This window comes from Ovis canadensis, chromosome 9 (assembly GCF_042477335.2).
Source record: "Ovis canadensis isolate MfBH-ARS-UI-01 breed Bighorn chromosome 9, ARS-UI_OviCan_v2, whole genome shotgun sequence".
Lineage (NCBI taxonomy): Eukaryota > Metazoa > Chordata > Mammalia > Artiodactyla > Bovidae > Ovis > Ovis canadensis.
This window is the reverse complement of record NC_091253.1, coordinates 96,097,626-96,114,754: the sequence shown is the minus strand read 5'-3', so window position 1 is coordinate 96,114,754 and position 17,129 is coordinate 96,097,626. Positions and strand designations below refer to the sequence as shown.

Below are 17,129 nucleotides of genomic sequence, written 5' to 3'. Positions count from 1 at the left end.
CTACCCACTCCAGTATTCTTGCCTGGAGAATTCCATGGACAGAGGAGCCTGGCAGGCTACAGTCCGTGGGATCACAGAGAGTTGGACATGATTGAACGAGTAACACTTTCACTCACTTTCAAAGTTACCACTTGTAGGCTTCAAGCCTAGACAGGGTGAAAAGTTGACAAAGTGAGGGAAGGAGCAGAGGAGAAGTGGGGAGATCAAGACGAAACCAGACCAATAAGAGAGAGAAGGTCAAATGTCATTCACAGCACCCTCATATAGTCACCACAGCCTCAACATCCTTGACTATCTGTCATCAGCTGTCTCAGAAACATTAAAGCAACAGCCTTTGAAAAGAGGCAGTACTTCCATAACCATGTTGGCACAGTGTACCCCGTACCCTTTTCTGGGAATCTCTCTCTCTAGAGACACATCTTGGGATGTGACTTTTTAGATGGCCTTTTCCTCTACCATTTAAATCCTTCTCTTCTTCCAGATCCTCGGAAAGGTAGGCCTAAACTTAAAAATTAACCCTAGATTGTCTTTGTTCTCAGTTCTCTAGTCGCTTGTTCTAGTGGCCTTCATACAAATCATTTTACTCTATGTCCTAGCCTTAAATGCCAAAAGACACACTTCTTTACTCTCAGGACTATCAAACTTTGAGGAATTTTATTGTAACATATTTGGAAAAAATGTCTTATCAAGAACAGATTCTATGGCAGATATTCTTTTTTTGGTATTGCCTATCCTTGATGACAGAACCTTGTCTCTAATCATTAGATATATTTGTTCTTTGATGTGTTCTTAATTTAATAATTTATAATGAGAACAGTGATCATGGCAGTTGATAGTTATTGATGATTTATTGAGAATGACTTAGCTTCCTGAGAGAACTATATTCAGTTTTCTTCCATTTTTATGTACCATCAACTCAATGGAGCAGTTAATATTGAATAATAGAGCATTTTGGTTTTAATCTCATTATGAATTATTTTTTAGGTGCCATATGTTGTGATATGTGGCATATATATAAATATGTGTGTGTGTGTGTATATAATTTTTTAGTTCCTAAGTCACGTCCAACTCTTCTGACTCCATGGACTGTAGCCCACCAGGTTCCTCTGTCCATGGGATTTTTCAGGCAAGAGTACTGCAATGCACTGCCATTTCCTTCTCCAGGTGATTACATGATTTCTTTTAAGTCTCATCACAACCCCATTGTGTGAGGAATGCTTTCTATGTTTAGATAAAGAGACTGAGATTCAGTGTGCTGGGATTTAAGGTGAGGTGTATTGGAGGCTACCATCATCATACTATTCTGAATCACAGCACATACTGCCTTCTCCTGTGAAACCAAGGGATTGCTTGTGTTGGGTTTTTACTGAGACCTTGTCTCTGTTTGAATTGGCTCTCTTGCTCTATGAGGCTGCATGCCATTTGTTGAGATGTCTACACCTTATGATGTAGACTCTTCTGCAAAGTGTCAGTTATGATCTGGGGCAAACTAAGGTCTTTAGGTAGTGAGCTGGAATGTTTGCACAATGCTGCAATTTGTTTCTTTAATCCCAAATTGCTGCACCCTCTCTGTGGGAACTGGCATCCGCCTGCCGGTGTGGCTGCATTCTCAGACATGCTGTGCCAAGATAAGAGCATCAGAGCTCTTGGCAGAAAGAGAGGAACACGGTGAAAATGACCCTGCATTTCTGTGAGACCAGGACAATTCTTGGGAAATACCTTTGAACCATATTTAGGCATGGTAGACAGGAATGGTATATTTAACCATTTCATGGGCCACAGCATGTTGTTTCTGTGCCCTGAATAGAAAGATTCAGCCTGGCCTGGAAGGTCTGTGATGGAGCTACGTTGAATATGGGATTTGAGCCAAACAAGGAAAGACAAGAGTAGATTGTCTAAGTAGATTGGAGGAGCAAGCATTTCGGCAATGAGTCTCAGATTCAGCAAAGGGTCCCGTTTTCCATATGAGCTTATTGAGGTGTTTATCATCTCTTTCATATTCTTCTCAAACACTAGACTATAGGCATTATTACCCTCATTAAAAAAAAAAAAAAAAAGCAGAGACATTACTTTGCCAACAACGATCCATATAGTCAAAGCTATGGTTTTTCCAGTAGTCATGTATGGATGTGAGAGTTGGACCACTGAGAAGGCTGAGTGCCGAAGAATAGATGCTTTTGAACTGTGGTGTTGGAGAAGAGTCTTGAGAGTCCCTTCTACTGCAAGGAGATCAAACCAGCCCATCCTAAAGGAAATCAACCCTGAAGTACTGATGCTGAAGCTGAAGCTCCACTACTTTGGCCACCTGATGCAAAGAGCCGACTCATTAGAAAAGACCCTGATGCTGGGAAAGATTGAAGGCAGGAGCAGAAGGGGACGACAGAGGATGAGATGGTTGGATGGCATCACTGACTCAATGGATATGAGTTTGAGTAAACTCTGGGAGATGGTGAAGGACAGTGAAGCCTGGCGTGCTGCAGTCCATGGGGCCACAAAGAGTTGGACACAACTGAGCAACTGAACAAGAGCCACAGCAATACCCTCACTTTATGGATGAGGCGATTTAGACTCAGAGTAATGTACTTTATGTTGCAATAGTGATAAATGGAGGAGCTGAATTCAAGTCCATACCAAGTCCATGAAAGTGAAAGTGAAGCCGCTCAGTCGTGTCCACTCTTTGCGACCCCATGGACTGTAGCCTACCAGGCTCCTCCCTCCATGGGATTTTCCAGGCAAGTGTACTGGAGTGGGTTGCCATTTCCTTCTCCAGGGGGTCTTCCCGACCCAGGGATCAAACCTGGGTCTCCCGCATTCCAGGCAGACGCTTTAACCTCTGAGCCACTAGTATCTTTATCCCTGTCCTGCATTCTCTATATAGATCTTCAGAGAGGCGGGAAAACATATGGCCTTAGGAGGGAATAGCAAGTAGATGGTGTGGCTGTATGTGCAAGAAATATGTGTATATAAAGGTGAGTTTCTGTTTATTCCATAGAGTGAAGGGTAGAGTAGTGGGGATGTAGAGGAGGGTCCTTCTAATAGATCTTGTTTGGTTTTACAAGATAGATTCACCTTTAATGGTGGAATACAATAATGTTTATTCAGTCTGATACTAACAGAGGATTCCCTTCCCCGTTTTAGGCACTTTTGCCTTGACATCCTTAATATCAGCTAATGCAGTGGAACGACTTGTCCCTCTGAGCAGTCAGAACCTCACCACACGCAGTAACACAAGTGTACTGGGATTATCTGACTTTGAGATGCAAAGGATCAGTGTTGCTGCAGCTGTTTCCTTTCTGGGTGGTGTGATTCAGGTAAGTATACCGAAATTTGTGAGTAAAGAAAGGGAGAGAGTGGCCAAGAAACGGAAATTGGTGCTTTATTAAATTAAACTTTTCTTCTCAATTGAATTTTTCTGCCAGTTTTATTGAGATAATTGGCCACAACACTGTATAAACTTAAGGTGTACAGCATAATTATTTGATATACATACATCATGAAATTTAAGTTTAATGAACATCCCTCTCCCTGGTAGCTCAGTTGGTAAAGAATTCACCTGCAATGTGGGAGACTTGGGTTCAATCCCTGGGTTGGGAAGATCCCCTGGAGAAGGGAAAGGCTACCCACTCCAGTATTCTGGCCTGGATAATTCCGTGGATTGTATAATCCCTGGGGTCGCAAAGAGTCAGACAAGACTGAATGACTTTCACCTTCACTTACAGCAATGATGTGTTAATTTCAAAATAAGGTAGAACCATTTAAAATATCAGTATCAGTTAGTATTTTTGCTGGGGAAACAAGCACTCAGTAAAAATTCTGGCAGTTTAAAAACCAAAACAATTTTTCTCTTTTCTCTGTAGCTTTTATTGTCCTCTATAATAGGCACTTTGCCTTTTTTCCTTTTTCCAAGAACTTAAAGTGGTCTGGGATTACCTTTGGAAAATTTCCCAAGCTTTACTATTCTGAAGCAACCACTGAACAAGATTTCTGCCCCAGAGGACATGGGAATATACAGCTCCTTTGACAGTTACACAAGCATGGGATGACATAGCTGGGGGTATTTAGTGACATAGCCTTTTATTATTGTACTAGTACATTCTGGAAACACATAGTCTTAAGTCTTACAGGATGATAAGAACAACTGCAGGCCCAAATAAGAGATTCTCCACTTACTTTTGATTTTGTACTAGACATTTTTTTGCATCTTTTAAATAAAGGGATCATGAGTATAGAAAGGATTTAAGATGTTAACTAGTTTAACCTGCCTATTCAACAGATCATTCTTAACTCCTTCCAGAAAAATCATTTTTATTCTATTATAATGCTGGGGGAGGACAATCTTAAGTTCCTTTAAATGATGTTTCACTGTTTCATAACCATTACAGACAAGAAGACATTACTGTTTAAATCTTTCCAGCTGTGCTTCCACCTAGTAAAGCAAAGACGCAATTCACTTAATAAAATTAGAATAAAAAAATAGAATTAAAATCCTTAAAATTATAAATTGAAAATTCCTCACATTAAAAATAGTAATTATATTCGTTACCCTACTATGTGCTAAGCTCTGTTTTAAGCTTACTGCATGTATTCATGTATTCAACCTCTGTCAGTATTTTATGAAATAAATATTCTTCTTCCCATTTTACTGATGAAGATACTGAAAAGTAAAGCAACTTATTTAGAATCTCATAATTAGGAATTGGTAGGGTAGGAGTTGAATTCAAAAATACAGTTTCTTAAGTGCTATGCTGCAGAGCTTTTTAAACTAATACAGTGAAAGGAAGCAAGGAAACTCAGCTCACCTTTTCAAGCCAAACACCATGCTAGTGTCTCCCACACTTTATCTCCTTGACAGTAGCAGCAGCCATGTTTCAGGCATGATTTGTCTGGTGGGGCAATGTCCTTGGTTATATAACTGTGTGTCTGCTGTTCTTGAGACCTCAGGGTCTTTCTCATACCGCTTATATGGCACTGCTTGTACTTCTTTCAAGGCTCAGCTCAAAGATAATCATCTCAGAGAAATATTCATTGACATCTCTGGACTTCCTCTAAAAGACTTTGGATGTGACTTACATGTTAGGACTTCTAAATCTACCAGAAAATATTTTCCGGGTATTTGCCTCTCTACCTGGACTTAGTCTCTAGAACTGTTGAACTCTATAAGAGCTGGTACAGAATAAATGTGAGTTGAATCACTTGAATAAGAATAAAGTCAACAAAATGTTCGTCGCATTATCGTGTCAAATAAGCAAAATTAAATTGAGATTTTATTTTAGTGTCTTCTAATTTATCATTTTCTCTCTCCATCTCCCCCACCAGAAGATAAGGAATGGGTATATATCTGTTTAAATTGTAACACAATTCCTAATGAAAAAGGAGTAAAAAAAAATGTATTATAATTTTTTAGTTTGGTCATCGATTTTGTCGGATCCATCTAGCTAAAAGGTGAAGGCTTTTTCAGTGAAATCTCCCACCTCTTCTCACAACTATTCCCCAGCCAATGCCTGAAGAAAAATAAAAATACAGACACTCTTACAACTCCCCCACTCCTCTCTGTCTTTTAATAATATCATGCTCCAATCATCCCATTTTAAAACTTAGTTGTTTTCTTTAGCTAGGGCAGAATTCCATTCCTATAGCATGCACGCATAGTCACTAAGTTGTGTCTGGCTCTTTGGATTGTAGCCTGCCAGGCCTCTCTGTCTGTGGGATATTTCAGGCAAGAATACTGGAATGGGTTGCCACTTCCTACTCTAGAGACAATGCCCGATTCAAGGATGCAGCCTGTATCTCCTGCATTGCAGGCAGATTCTTTAACCGCTGAGCCATCGGGGAAGCCCAGTGAAAGCGCAGAATGGAAGGCCAAAGAGTCAAATTGTTGTCCATCCCTTGCAGTTCTGATTCTCACTGCCTCTTACAGTAGAGGCTATTTTCTTTTCTACAAAAGTCTGAGAACTGAAAAGATTATGGTACTGCCTTCAACCATGCAATTCCAAATAAAAAGAATTCTTAAGCAGTGAATTTCTAATCTCAGTTCAGTTCAGTCACTCAGTCGTGTCCGACTCTTTGCAACCCCATGAACTGCAGCATGCCAGGCCTCCCTGGCCATCACCATCTCCTGGAGTTCACTCAGACTCACGTCCATCGAGTCAGTGATGCCTTCCAGCCATCTATTTCTCTGTCGTCCCCTTCTCCTCCTGCCCACAATCCCTCCCAGCATCAGAGTCTTTTCCAATGAGTCACCTCTTCCCATGAGGTGGCCAAAGTATTGGAGTTTCAGCTTCAGCATTATTCCTTCCAAAGAAATCCCAGGGCTGATCTCCTTCAGAATGGACTGGTTGGATCTCCTTGCAGTCCAAAGGACTCTCAAGAGTCTTCTCCAGCACCACAGTTCAAAAGCATCAATTCTTTGGTGCTCAGATTTCTTCACAGTCCAACTCTCACATCCATACATGACCACTGGAAAAACCACAGCCTTGACTAGATGGACCTTTCTTGGCAAAGTAATGTCTCTGCTTTTGAATATGCTATCTAGGTTGGTCCTAACTTTTCTTCCAAAGAGTAAGCGTCTTTTAATTTCATGGCTGCAGTCACCATCTGCAGTGACTTTGGAGCCCAAAAAAATAAAGTCTGAGACTGTTTCCACTGTTTCCCCATCTATTTCCCATGAAGTGAATTTGTAATCTATTCTGTAATAAAAAATAAAATATGAATTGTGCTGGTTTCCTAAACATAAGTTTACCTACTGAATGATCCACTATTTTTCTCAGATCTGTTATCCATTCCTGCTATGTCCAATGTAGGTGTTTTTGTCTCTTTTACTCTTGCTACTCCTCTCAGGAGGAGAAGGGGGTGACCGAGGATAGGATGGTTGGATGGCACCATTGACTCAGTGGCCATGAGTTTGAGCAAACTCCGGGAGATAGTGAAGGACAGCAAAGCCTGGCATGCTGCAGTCCATGAGGTCACAAAGAATCAGACATGACCGAGTGCCTGAACAACACCACCACCAACTGCTCTTATACTAACCTTTTAAACAGCCAGTTGTTTCACATAGTATCATCAGACTGACACTACCAAAGCACAGCTTGATTTCTGAGCCAGCGTGTGTGCAAGGTTGTTGTCATTGCTCAGTTCTTCCAGTGAGTATTCAGGGATGATTTCCCTTAGGAAAGCGTGCAGCATACTTGTTTGCAAAATTAGGTGTTTAATAAAAATATGGAAGAGTGATGTCACTCACACTTGGAAAACTCTTATTTTCACTACATTTTGTTGTTATTGTTCAGTCACTCAGTCATGTCCGACTCGTTGCAACCCCATGGACTGCAGCATGCCATGCTTCCCTGTCCTTCATTACCTACCAGAGTTTGCTCAAACATATCTCCACTGAGTCAATGATGCCGTCCAACCATCTCATCCTCTGTTGCCCCCTTCTCCTCCTGCCTTCAGTCTTTCCCAGCATCAGGGAAAGCGTCATTGTTTTTAAAGTGCTTTATACTCTGACTTCAAAATAGCTTGCTTTAATGTTATTACCACCTTTTGGCTAGTTGTGCTTCTGCTCAACTAACAATGCTGTGTCTTCCATACATAATCTATGCTATCCTGCTTTATATGTGAATTCATCCCTCTTTCTGGAATGCTTTCTAATAGCCTCTTTCTTCTTGGATTCCTAAAAGGTCAAGATATAATTATATTCCTGTCTAGCAGTATTGCATTCTCCTTCTGAAAAACTAGGGGCACAGTTTCTATTCCTCTCTTTTATCTGTGTGCAGGTTTGTCTTGGTGTGGGTATCTGCACACATCATGTCCCTGAAACCCAGCTGCCTGGAGCTTCTCCTAGAGTCCCTCTTTTCCCCTGTCCCTAAGTATGTGGAACTTGGGAACTCATATTGAACAAGGCATGCATGTTGGAGAAATGCAGACTTACTTGAGGTTTCTGTGAGAGAGATAGAGGAGGTTTTTTTCTCTTTTTTCTTTTTTTAACAAATTTCTTGAATTAGAATTTTTTTTAAGTTGCAAAGATAGTACACAGTTGCCACGTATCCTACCCACCCACAACTTCCCCTATTATTGATATCTACATTAGTCACAACTAATGTATCAGATTATATACACTGCTTTTAAGTAAAGTTCATATATTGTAATCAGATTTCCTTAGATTTTACCTGATGTTGTTTTCCGTTCCAGAATCCCAGCTGGTATACCACTTTACATTTAGTTGTCTTGTCTCCTGGTAGGGTCCTCTTAGCTGTTAAAATGTCTGAGACTTTTCTTGTTTGTGATCATCTTGACAGTTTTGAGGACTATTGGTCAGTAGTCTCTAGAATGTCCCTTAACTGGGACAATTTGTCTGATGTTTTTCTCATGATTAAATTGGGGTTGTAGGTTTTGGAGAGGAAAATGAGAAAGAGAGAGTGATATTCTCATCACATCTTATTAAGAGTACAGACTCAACTTAACTTACCACTCTGAATGTTAACTTGGATCCACCAGGCTGGACTAGTGTTAGTTTGTCAGATTTCTTCAAATTAGTCTATTTTCCACTTTTCAAACTGCAGTTTTTGGAAAGAAGTCCATATGCATAGCCTACTCTTAAGATATGGGAGTTATGTTAAAGAAAAGTTAAGATAAAGAGTGGGGAGTATCTACATAAATTACTAGAATTCTTCTGAACAGGAGTTTTCTAACTCTCTCATTTTAAAATGTAATCAATCATTTATACCAGTATGGACTCAGGGTTATTTATTTTATCCTTTGGGTTATAGTTCAATACTGCTTTATTTATGTTGTTCTTCACATTGTGCTGGCTTTGAGCATTGGGAGCTTTTTTCAGTTGGCTTTTATGTCCTTCCTTGATATGCTCGCATGTATTTATTTATTTGTTAGTTATTTTTGGAGCTCTTTTTTACTTTCTGGCACTACAGGATGATCCATGCTCATAGTATATATTTCCTACCCTAGTCATAGAATCAGTCATTTTTCGAAGGAGATCTGATTTCTTTTATTGGAGAATGCTATTAGAAATTAAGATTTATGTGCTAGTGTGCTCTTTGCCACAGAGGTGTTGTTACTTCTAAGCTGACACAAGCAAGGAAATACATATGTATCAGCCAATAGGCTTCCTTGGTGGCTCAGATGGCAAAGAATCTGCCTGTAATTCAGGAGACCTGGGCTCAATCCCTGGGTCAGGAAGATCCCCTGGAGAAGGGAATGGCTACCCACTGCTGTATTCTTGCCTGAAGAATTCCATGGATAGAGGAGCCTGGGGGGCTACAATCCATAGAGTTATAAAGAGTCAGACATGACTGAATGGCTAACACTTTCACTTCATGTCAACCTATGTATGTAAACATATCTCTCTAATTTCTAAATATATCCATCTATATCTGTGTTAAACATGATTTCCTACTGTCTGCAATTCTTATCCCTTCCATACTGAGCATTCTAACCTTCTCCCCTTGCTTGCTATAGATTTCTTCAATAGTGAGAAATCTGCTCACACCATCTACTATCCATTTACTTCATTTTTCAGTCCCAGTGTATACTTATAGTGGTTTCAGAATTACTAACCTCTACACCTATTGGAATTAACTTTATCTACTCAAGGACAGCATCTTTATTACCTTTGGTTTTACATACTTTGGGCTTCCCTGGTGGCTCAGCTGGTGAAGAATCCGCCTGCAATGTGGGAGACCTGGCTTTGATCCCTGGGTTGAGAATATCCCCTAGAGAAGGGAACAGCTACCCACTCCAATATTCTGGCCTGGAGAATTCCATGGACTGTATAGTGTATGGGGTCACAAAGAGTCAGACACAACTGAGCAAATTTCACTTTCACTTTACATACTTCATTCATTTTCAGAGTTATTCATGTGAGCACATTTTTTGCATCTCTTTCAGTGAGGATTTTTCATACCTTTCAGTTCAGTTCAGTTCAGTCGCTCAGTCATGTCTGACTCTTTGTGACCCCATGAATCACAGCACGCCAGGCCTCCCTGTCCATTACCAACTCCCAGAGTCCACTCAGACTCACGTCCATCGAGTCAGTGATGCCATCCAGCCATCTCATCCTCGGTCATCCCCTTCTCCTCCTGCCCCCATCCCTCCTAGCATCAGAGTCTTTTCCAATGAGTCAACTCTTCACATGAGGTGGCCAAAGTACTGGAGTTTCAGCTTTAGCATCATTCCTTCCAAAGAAATCCCAGAGCTGATCTCCTTCAGAATGGACTGGTTGGATCTCCTTGCAGTCCAAGGGACTCTCAAGAGTCTTCTCAAACACAACAGTTCAAAAGCATCAATTCTTCAGCCCTCAGCCTTCTTCACAGTCCAACTCTCACATCCATACATGACCACAGGAAAACCATAGCCTTGACTAGATGGACCTTAGTGGGCAAAGTAATGTCTCTGCCTTTTTTTTTTTTATAAGCCTCACAGGATTTTAATATTTATTTTCTGAATTATTTATTCTATAACCATTCTAGTCATTGCCCAAATGTTAAGTTCATATACTTTCAGGTTTCAATAAATAAAATATCACAGAGGACATTTAAAATATTTTATGGTTTTATCATGGGAAGAATGTGGAGAGAAGGATTCCACAATGCCAACCAAACACTGTAGGATGTGAAATATTTTTAAAGCATATAGGATAGGAAATTATTAAAAAAAGAAAGTGAAGTCACTCAGTCGTGTCCAACTCCTTGCAACCCCATGAACTGCAGCCCACCAGGTTCCTCCATCCATGGGATTCTCCAGGCAAGAATACTGGAGTGGGTTGCCATTTCCTTCTCCAGGAAATTAGTAAACAAGTATACAAAAATTTAGTAGAAAATAGAAAGGATTAAAGCTATTAATGTAAATTAATATGTGAAGGTCAAGTCAGGACCACCCCTGAATATCACTCACAGAAATTTCTGCATCCCTTATGCAACAACTCCTAGGTGGCACATAATTCCAAAGAAAGAAAAGATGAGAAAAGAAAGAAAAAAGTTACTTATTAAAAAAAAATAAGAAACGTCTCTGCTTTTGAATATACTATCTAGGTTGGTCATAACTTTTCTTCCAAGGAGTAAGAGTCTTTTAATTTCATGGCTGCAGTCACCATCTGCAGTGATTTTGGAGCCCCCAAAAATAAAGTCTGACACTGTTTCCACTGTTTCCCCATCTATTTCCCATGAAGTGATTGGACTAGATGCCATGATCTTCGTTTTCTGAATGTTGAGCTTTAAGCCAACTTTTTTGCTCTTCTCTTTCACTTTCAAGAGACTTTTTAGTTCTTCTTCACTTTCTGCCATAAAGGTGGTGTCATCTGCATATCTGAGGTTATTGATAGTTCTCCCAGCAATCTTGATTCCAGCTTGTGTTTCTTCCAGTCCAGCGTTTCTCATGATGTACTCTGCATAGAAGTTAAACAAGCAGGGTGACAATATACAGTCTTGATGTACTCCTTTTCTTATTTGGAACCAGTCTGTTGTTCCATGTCCAGTTCTAACTGTTGCTTCCTCAGGAGGTTTCTCAAGAGGCAGGTCAGGTGGTCTGGTATTCCCATCTCTTTCAGAATTTTCCACAGTTTCTTGTGATCCACACAGTCAAAGGCTTTGGCATAGTCAATAAAGCAGAAATAGATGTTTTTCTGGAACTCTCTTGCTTTTTCGATGATCCAGAGGATGTTGGCAATTTGATCTCTGGTTCCTCTGACTTTTCTAAAACCAGCTTGAACATCAGGGAGTTCACGGTTCACGTATTGCTGAAGCCTGGCTTGGAGAATTTTGAGCATTACTTTACTAGCATGTGAGATGAATGCAATTGTGCGGTAGTTTGAGCATTCTTTGGCATTGCCTTTCTTTGGAATTGGAATGAAAAAAGTCTATATATTGTATGAGTCCATTTAAATGCTACTTAGAAAAGGCAAACGTAAAAAGATAGTAAATGCAGCTTTGGTTGTCAGATTCTTTTTCACATTCTGCAATCTACCCTGGGACCTCCCAACCTCCAAATAATTTTCTAAAAATTTCATACACGTTAAGATTCATGGATTTTGATAAATGCTTACTATCATGTGGAACCTCCCCTGGTGGCTCAGAGGTTAAAGCATCTGCCTGCAATGCGGGAGACCTGGGTTCGATCCCTGGGTCGGGAAGATCCCCTGGAGAAGGAAATGGCAACCCACTCTAGTATTCTTGCCTGGAGAATCCCATGGATGGAGAAGCCTGGTGGGCTACAGTTCAGGGGGTCGCAAAGAGTCGGACATGACTGAGCAACTTAACTAACTTAACTACTATCCTGTATCTACCATTACAGTACTGTACAGAGTAGTTTCACCATTCTAAAACATTCCCTGTGTTTCACCGAGGACATTCTCCAAGCCCCCGGAAACTACTGATCCGCTTACTGTCTCTTTAGTTTTGCCTTTTCTAGAATGTCGTATAATGGAATCATGCAATATGTAGCTTTTCTAGACCATCTTCGTTCACTTACAGTATTAAGATTCATTATTCATTCAAGTCATTGCATGACTTGATAGGCCATTTCTTTTTATTACTGAATAGTATGGAGGAGGGCTTTATCTTCTGAATTCCACAGCACATAAGTTCACACAACACAACTTCATAGTTATCCTTTTGACATTGTTTCTCTAGTTCTCTGGCCACACAGGGGTTTTTTCCCTGCTGTATCCCTGTGGAGCGCTCAGTTGTTCTCCTGTTGTTTCGTTGCTAAGTCACGTCGAACTCTTGTGGGCTCATGAACCGTCGCCCTCTCATTTCTTTCTGTCCATGGGATTTCCCAGGTGAGAATACTGGAGTGGGTTGCCATTTCCTTCTGCAGGGGATCTTCCTAACCCAGGGATTAAACCCATGTCTCCTGCAATGGATTCAGGAAGGTTCTTTACCACTGAACCACAGGGAAAGCCAACTGATCTATTATCAGGAGCAATTTAGCTCTCTTCCCCAAGTCTGCATGCAATGCTTAGTAGAGAACAAAGGGCTTTTTGAGTTCTAGCTCCCACTCAACTTCTTGGTCTCTACCTTCCTAGTGACAGCTACACTGCAGTTTTTATACTCCTGGTTAACAATACCTACTCCTAACATCAACACTTTGCCTCACTTTATAAGGTCTGTCGAAGTATGAACTGTATCTTTATCTCTGTATTCTGCAACAATATTGTGTCTTGCCCCAGTAGGTATTTGATAAATATGCATTGCACAAACAAATAAATGATTTGGTATAATATAATTTTACAGACTGCAAACCGATAAAACCTGAAATGCAGGCAGTATTCCACCCACTCGGTCAGTGTAGTTGTTTGCTATGCACTCTTTTCTTTTTTCACTACTTGAAGGCCTCTTGCAAAAAATGGTTTGAGATCTGAGATACATTCAATTTATATAGAACACATGGTGTTTATAAGAGCATTACCAAATAGTATCATGCTAGTGAACCTTGGTAATGTGTGTCAGAGGTTTTCACCATTAGCCCAGAATATCAACATTAGTACAAACAGCTGAAATATATTGTATGAAATTAATTTTCTCATAAACTGTTGCATGGGCAAATTTTGAGAGTTGGCTAGCCAGATTATAATTATTATCATCCCCATTATTAGTAAAAGTTGATGTGGCTGTTTATTGTCATTAACCTAATGTTTTTTGACATTGTCATAAAATTTAAGTATTAGGCCTCCAAGCAATCCTCATTTTACATACTTAAGTTCCAGGATACTCTCGGAAACTACAGTTCCATCTGTGGATACCTCTTACAAAGCCTGTGTGTTATCGGTTCTTGCTGCTTCAACTTGTGTCCCTCAGCCTCTGTATACTAGAGCCCTAATTTTGATGTTAATACACTGTTGAAATATGGGTGGTGAGAAAAGAGATGTTCTTAAATTTCTCCTTCTTCTTTTCCTCTTCCTATCCCTCTTTTTTTCTTCTTAAAATGTCTGCCCTTGTGTTGGGTTATGGAGAATGTTGTCATCCAGAAGAAAGTAATTTCTCTTTAGTTAAATCTCACATGTTTGCAATCATCCTTTACATACACAATGTTCTGTATCAGAAAGGAGGTCTTAAGGGGCTTGGTGAACTTTTAAGAGTCAAGAAGTCTCCATTTTAGGAATTTATCCATTACTGGGAAGGCTTTTTCTAAAGCATAAACATGTGTACAAGAAGAGTATTACAAAAATACATGTGGTCTTTGGATAAGTTTTACAGGAGATTACTGCAAACTTTTTGGTTTATATTGGGAGGTAGGTACACATATTTTCAAGATTTGAAATGGCTGAGCTCTTTATGTTTTGAACTTTTCCTATATCTTTCTATTTGTAGCAATCTGGTTGTGGAAATGACAAAGTTTTTACTAGAAGATAGTGGTTAGCTGGAAGTGGTTGGTGTATCACTTCAGGTTAGGTGACCTTTGTTTCTCAGTCATGAGGAAATACTAACCCCTCTTAGTAGGTGCTGGGTAGGAAACAAATAAAAACCAGAATGTAAAATGGTGATGATATATACACGTCCTCTCAAAGGAGTTTGCTTCTCAAAACAAATGAAAATAAGGTTTCTTCGCATACGGATAAGAACTTTCTGACATTCCACATATGTGTAAAGTTCCATGTAGGCAAGCAGGTTTCCAATTTCAAAGATTTGGATCACTTGTATGCTGCATTTCAGTGAAATGAAAACTCAACTCTCAATAATATTTTTTTTTCCTAATTTTACCTCAATAATATGCTAGTTTCATCCTCATGGTGTGTAAGAATTAGTGTCATAATGTGGAGCTAACTAATAGAAAGATACATGGAAAAAATTGGTTCCATATTTTTCTTAACTGTGTTTTTAGGATCAAAATCAAAAGACTATGAATCAGTGTGTTCCACTTGTACCTACACCGTTGATTGATTGGATATTTCCCTTGGGACATTTCTATTTGACAAACTGACACAATTTCTGGAAAAAAAACTGTTGGTAATAGAAGCTGTTGCTCTGGTTCCATTTTTTGGTGAAAGAATTGCCTGATTTCTATGTTGGCAACCTGTACTGCTTTCTTTATTACATAGTGAATAAAAGGGGGTTGCAAAAATGCAATCAATTCAAATACATTTCTTTCTGCACTGATAAATTCTTTCATGCTCTCTTGAGTTGGAAAATACGGTGTGGCTTTTTTACATTTCCAAATCTAGTGGCTAGTTTTCCATGCTATGTAAATATATATGGCACCTTATGACATTCCAGGTACAATACACATGTTGCATATTTTATGGGTTTCAAAACTCTTTCATATGTTATTTCACATTCTCAACAATTCTGAAAAATCAATAGAGCAAACATCATTCTCATTTTTTATAGACGATGAAGTGAAGCTTGGAAAATTTTAACAGATATTCTATAGGCAGAAAACTAGTATATGGTAAAGTTAGAAATCAAGTTTTCAGACTTGAGCCCAGAAAACTCCATCCTAAATACAAGTTTAGAGTATTATTGTTTTTGGTCAAGGGGCATTGTGATGTGAAGGAAATGATATATTTTGCAGTGTATGCTCTGGGAGTATTTAGCACTTTATACTTCTCATTTTTATTACTATGTCACCTTGATAGAAGGAAATTTCATTGCTATTCTTTTCCTTGATTTCTTTAATACTTAATCTTATTTTGCAACAAGAATTTTAAGACCTGACCTAAATATTATAATTAACACATTAAGAAGATATATCAGCATAACCCACTTTGTATTCCCTTTTTCAATGTGAATACTCATGAATATAATTTAATGTTACTTTCAAAATGGCAAATTTCTATGACAGTTTACATGGATATAGTGGATGTAGTCAGAGAGTGGGCCATCTCCTCAGAGTTCTTTTTCTTCACTGATCATTGCAGTGTTAACAGTGAGAAAAGAGATTTGATTTTTGCTGTCATCTTTTGCTCAGTAGAACTCAATGCACAGACTTCTGCTTAGATGAGATGATTTTGTCTGGTCATGAAACAGTTTTGCAACGGAGCATAATGTTATGAGCAGAAAAGAAAAGTTTATCGAAAATGACTTTCCTATTGATTCCTGGGTTTCTTAAGGCATATGCCTTAAACCTATCTTTGTCTTTTCCTCTTCTTCATAAACACTGATGTCTTCTTATTAATATTGGTCCTTTATAGCTACTTAACAGAATATCTCATCAAAACAGTATGTTTCCATTTCTTAGAACCTGGCAGAAACTCAAGAAATGGACTTTTCTCCTCAATGCTTTTGAAATTTTAAGCCTATTGGGTATAAAGTCATGAATTATGTCCTTTGGACTTAAAAAAAAATTGTAGATAACGCAGGTTTTATTTTTCACCCACAGACTCCCATATATTAACTGATTTGAACATATTTCCTTTCTTGTAACATGCATTATTAGGAAAATAGGAAAAAAATCAATGTTTAAAAAATAACTTTTAAAAAATCAATGTTTAAAAAATAACTTTAATCAAAAGACTTGTAATTGTACCCCAAAACATTTGGAAAGTCTTGGGACCTACTAATGTTCTAAAGAAAACCAATCTGTTGAATGAATGAAATTTAAAGAGCACATTTCACATCATTTCTCTGTGTCTGTGTGTTGAAAATGAAAATGTGTCAGATATGAAACCCTCTAGGACGCCTGGGAAGTTTCACCTTTCTTTGTCCTCTTAGGTGGCCATGTTTGTGCTCCAACTGGGCAGTGCCACATTCCTGATTACAGAGCCTGTGGTCAGTGCAATGACAACTGGGGCTGCCACCCATGTCGTGACTTCACAAGCTAAGTATCTCTTGGGAATGAAAATGCCACATATATCTGGACCACTTGGATTCTTTTATGTGAGTTTTCCCCTGTATCTTTGTTCATATGTATATTTGGGCATGTGTGTTTCACATAGTAAAATTTGGTTAATTATGATGCTGAGATTTTTTTCAATTTTAAAGCAACTTGGGTTTAAATAAAATCTTTTAGGATATTTAAATGTGACTGAGGGCATAAAACCAGTTTATGAGTGAAACCTACTAATTAGGGAGCAATTCTTTGTAACAATTAAACAGTACAATTTGGGAACATGGTCAAAAAAATATAGCTTGATTTTTTTTGTTGCTAACTGTTAATGGAAGCCATGTATCAGGCTTGTGACCCAG

The 17,129-nt window shown here is 39.0% G+C and overlaps 1 protein-coding gene across 4 annotated transcripts in view; it reads left to right on the top strand.

Moving 5' to 3' along the window:
• SLC26A7 (solute carrier family 26 member 7) overlaps positions 1 to 17,129 on the top strand; it is a 147,204-nt gene that overhangs the window by 25,392 nt on the left and 104,683 nt on the right. For all 4 annotated transcript variants that reach the window (XM_069600647.1, XM_069600649.1, XM_069600646.1 and 1 more), the window contains 2 exons: positions 3,139 to 3,311; positions 16,656 to 16,820. In XM_069600647.1, coding sequence (XP_069456748.1) covers positions 3,139 to 3,311; positions 16,656 to 16,820 — 338 coding nt within the window. The remainder of the gene's footprint in view (positions 1 to 3,138; positions 3,312 to 16,655; positions 16,821 to 17,129) is intronic.